A 2960-nucleotide genomic window follows, 5' to 3' on the forward strand; every position below is an offset into this window, starting at 1 on the left:
GGAGAGAGGCTGGGACGAGCATGAGTTTACACTGAGTATCAGTCACCCATTCAGGTCACATGGTCAGTGGAGGAGCGAGAGTGAAGCATAAGATGTAAAGAGAGTGGCAGCAGGTCACACAAGGAGTCTGCGGTAAAACAGGGGATAAGCAATAGATGCTGTTCAATTCAGTGTGAGGCGCGAGGAGGTCAAAATCCTTCAAAAGTCACAGCGAGATTCATAGCCAGATCCTTCGTCGATATCCAAAAAGTTCGCATCTGAACCCAAGAGCAGAAATGTCTACGAAGATTCACGGAGTCACAGAGTCAGAACACATTAGGCTGCGCCCAGGGTCACACAGATCCTTCACACAAGAGGTGGGGGATCATCAAAGCTTATCCGTGAACCAGAAAGAAAATGCACATTGGATCCGTCACGCCAGAACTGTGATTCAAGGAAGGACAGCTACTCTGCACGGGAGCTTGCATGCCCAAGGAGCTTCAGTGAGGCACAGACGCAGAGCACACGCACATCATTCACTCAAGAGATGGAATAACCTCAAAGCTTCCGAGAGGCCCCAGGAGCAGACACCGCCTGGCAGTTCATACCAGAGCTGTGCTATCCATGGCAGGAAAGATACTCTGCACAGGAGCCTGCACGCCCAAACAGCTTCAGTGAGGCACAGACACAAAGCACACAGAACATTCACCGAAGAGATGGGATGTCCTCAAAGCTTCTGTGAGAGGCACTAGGAGAAGACAACTTCTGATCCTTCGCCGTAGAGCTATGATACCCTTGGAAGGACAGATACTCTGCACAGGAGCCTGCATTCCCAAAATGCTTTACTAAGGCACAGATACAGAACACACACATTCACCCAAGAGGTGGGGTGTCCAAAGCTTCGGTGAAAGGCACAAGGAGAAGAGAACTTCTGACAGTTCTCACCAGAGCTGAGAAATACATGATAGGACAGATACTCTGCACAGGGACGTGCATGCACAAAAAGCTTTAGTGAGGCAGAGTCACAGAGGATGCACATAATTCACCAAAGAGATGGGATGTCCTCAAAGCTTCAGTGGGAGGCACCAGGAGAAGACAACTTCGGATCCTTCGCATTATAGCTGCAGTGTGCATGACAGGACAACTCTACAAAGGAACCTGCATGCCAAAAAGCTTCAATGAGGCACAGATACAAAACACACAAATCATTCACCCAAGAGATGGGATGTCCTTAAAGCTTCGGTGAGAGGCACCAGGAGGTGACAACTTCTGATCCTTCACACCAGAGCTGTGATATCCATGGAAGGACAGATGCTCTGCACAGGAGCCTGCATGCCCAAAGAGCTTCTGTGAGGCACAGATACAACGCACACAGATCATTCACCCAAGAGATGGGATGTCCTCAAAGCTTCGGTGAGAGGCACCAGGAGGTGACAACTTCTGATCCTTCACACCAGAGCTGTGATAGCCATGGAAGGACAGATGCTCTGCACAGGAGCCTGCACGCCCAAAGAGCTTCTGTGAGGCACAGATACAACGCACACAGATCATTCACCCAAGAGATGGGATGTCCTCAAAGCTTTGGTGAGAGGCACCAGGAGAAGACACCATTTGACCCTTCACACCACAGCCGCGATGTGCGTGATTTTAGGTAGTCACTGGGCGTTGCCGTGCACCAGAGCACGTGGGACCAGAGCAGCAGGGAAGACTCGCCCGAAGCGCCTGCTCAGTAGCCACCGCATGGCCTCGCTGCGCAGCCCGTAGAGCACAGGAATGATGCACTGTGCCAAGGTGAGACCCACGACGCTGACCGTGCCCAGGGCCTGCACGGTGGGCAGTGCCAGCACCCGCCTCTGCACTAGTACCTCCAGCAGCTGGTGAGACAGGGCCGGCAGGAGGTAGAGGGCCATCTGCAGGGCATGGAACAGCACCGTGCGGCGGGCGGCCTGGTTGTGGCGTGGGCCAGCCCCATCGCCACTCGGCCGGGTCAGGACAATGCTGACATACGAGAAGAGGATGGCGGTGGCACCCAGCGCCATGCACAGACCCACGAAGGCCTTTCGCATGGCAAAGGTGGCCGAGTCGGCGTCAAGGGTTGAGCAGGTGCTTACGACATCCAGGAGCATCGGGTACTTGGTGGCGAGGAGGACCGCCCCATAGATGACAGAGAAGAGGATGCAAGTGCCCCAGATAGCGAGGACCGCTGCAGACACCCGGGCCGGGGCGGTGAGTGACGGGTACCGCAGGGGCCAGCGGATGGCCAGGTACCGGTCCAGGGCCATGGCCGCCAGGCTGAGGCGCCCGGCTTGCAGGGAGCAGACCACCAGTAGGAAGTTGATGGAACAGAGGACGAGGGGCACGCTGCCCGCCACCGACACGGCCAGGCCCTGGAGGGTGCAGGTGCCCAGGAAGACCACGTCAGCCACCATCTGGGAGGCCAGCAAGACAAAGCGGGGCTTCTCCCGTAGCCACGTCTCCTTCAGGATGAAGACCACCATAGCCAGGGCAACAAACAGGAAGAAGGGGTAGAAAACAGCGAAGAACGGGGTGACGTACTCCCAGAGCGGCTCGATCTCCAGGCCGAGGGCCCGGGCGGCCTCCGAGTCGTTCCGGGCATCCACCGTGCTGTTCATTCCACAGGACATTCGCGCTGTGACTGCGTTGGAAAACTGGGGAGCAGATATATCGAGTACCCTGTTCACTGCAGTCTCAGTGACAGCGACTCTTCTCATACTAGCATCCCCACTTCTACTCGAGTGTTGAAAAGTCACCATGCAGAAAGAAATTCAATTTTCCGGCACCAGCCTCAGAGGAGGCCCCAAAGAGATAATTAAAACGGATCAGGCAATCATCAGCGCGATCCAGGGGGACTGGACCGCTGTGTACCGGGCACCAATGCGGTCACCAGGCAACCGTCTTCAGTAGATGGTCCACTGGCCACAAAGCCCTTCAAGCCCCACGGCAGTGCTTCAGGCGGGAAT

At 55.6% G+C, this 2960-nt stretch overlaps 1 protein-coding gene across 1 annotated transcript; it reads right to left on the bottom strand.

The window, feature by feature from the left end:
- Positions 1 to 1634: 1634 nt before the first annotated feature.
- LOC138301553 (odorant receptor 131-2-like) lies at positions 1635 to 2711 on the bottom strand. Its single transcript, XM_069242072.1, has one exon. It carries the CDS (start codon positions 2709 to 2711, stop codon positions 1635 to 1637), a length of 1077 nt encoding a protein of 358 aa, XP_069098173.1.
- Between the last annotated feature and the right edge of the window lie 249 nt (positions 2712 to 2960).

This window comes from Pleurodeles waltl, chromosome 6 (genome assembly GCF_031143425.1).
Source record: "Pleurodeles waltl isolate 20211129_DDA chromosome 6, aPleWal1.hap1.20221129, whole genome shotgun sequence".
In the NCBI taxonomy this organism is placed as follows: Eukaryota; Metazoa; Chordata; class Amphibia; order Caudata; family Salamandridae; genus Pleurodeles; species Pleurodeles waltl.

Excerpts from the sequence above, each read along its gene's own strand:
- LOC138301553 (XM_069242072.1), bottom strand. The coding sequence starts at position 2,711 with ATGAGAAGAGTCGCTGTCACTGAGACTGCAGTGAACAGGGTACTCGAT.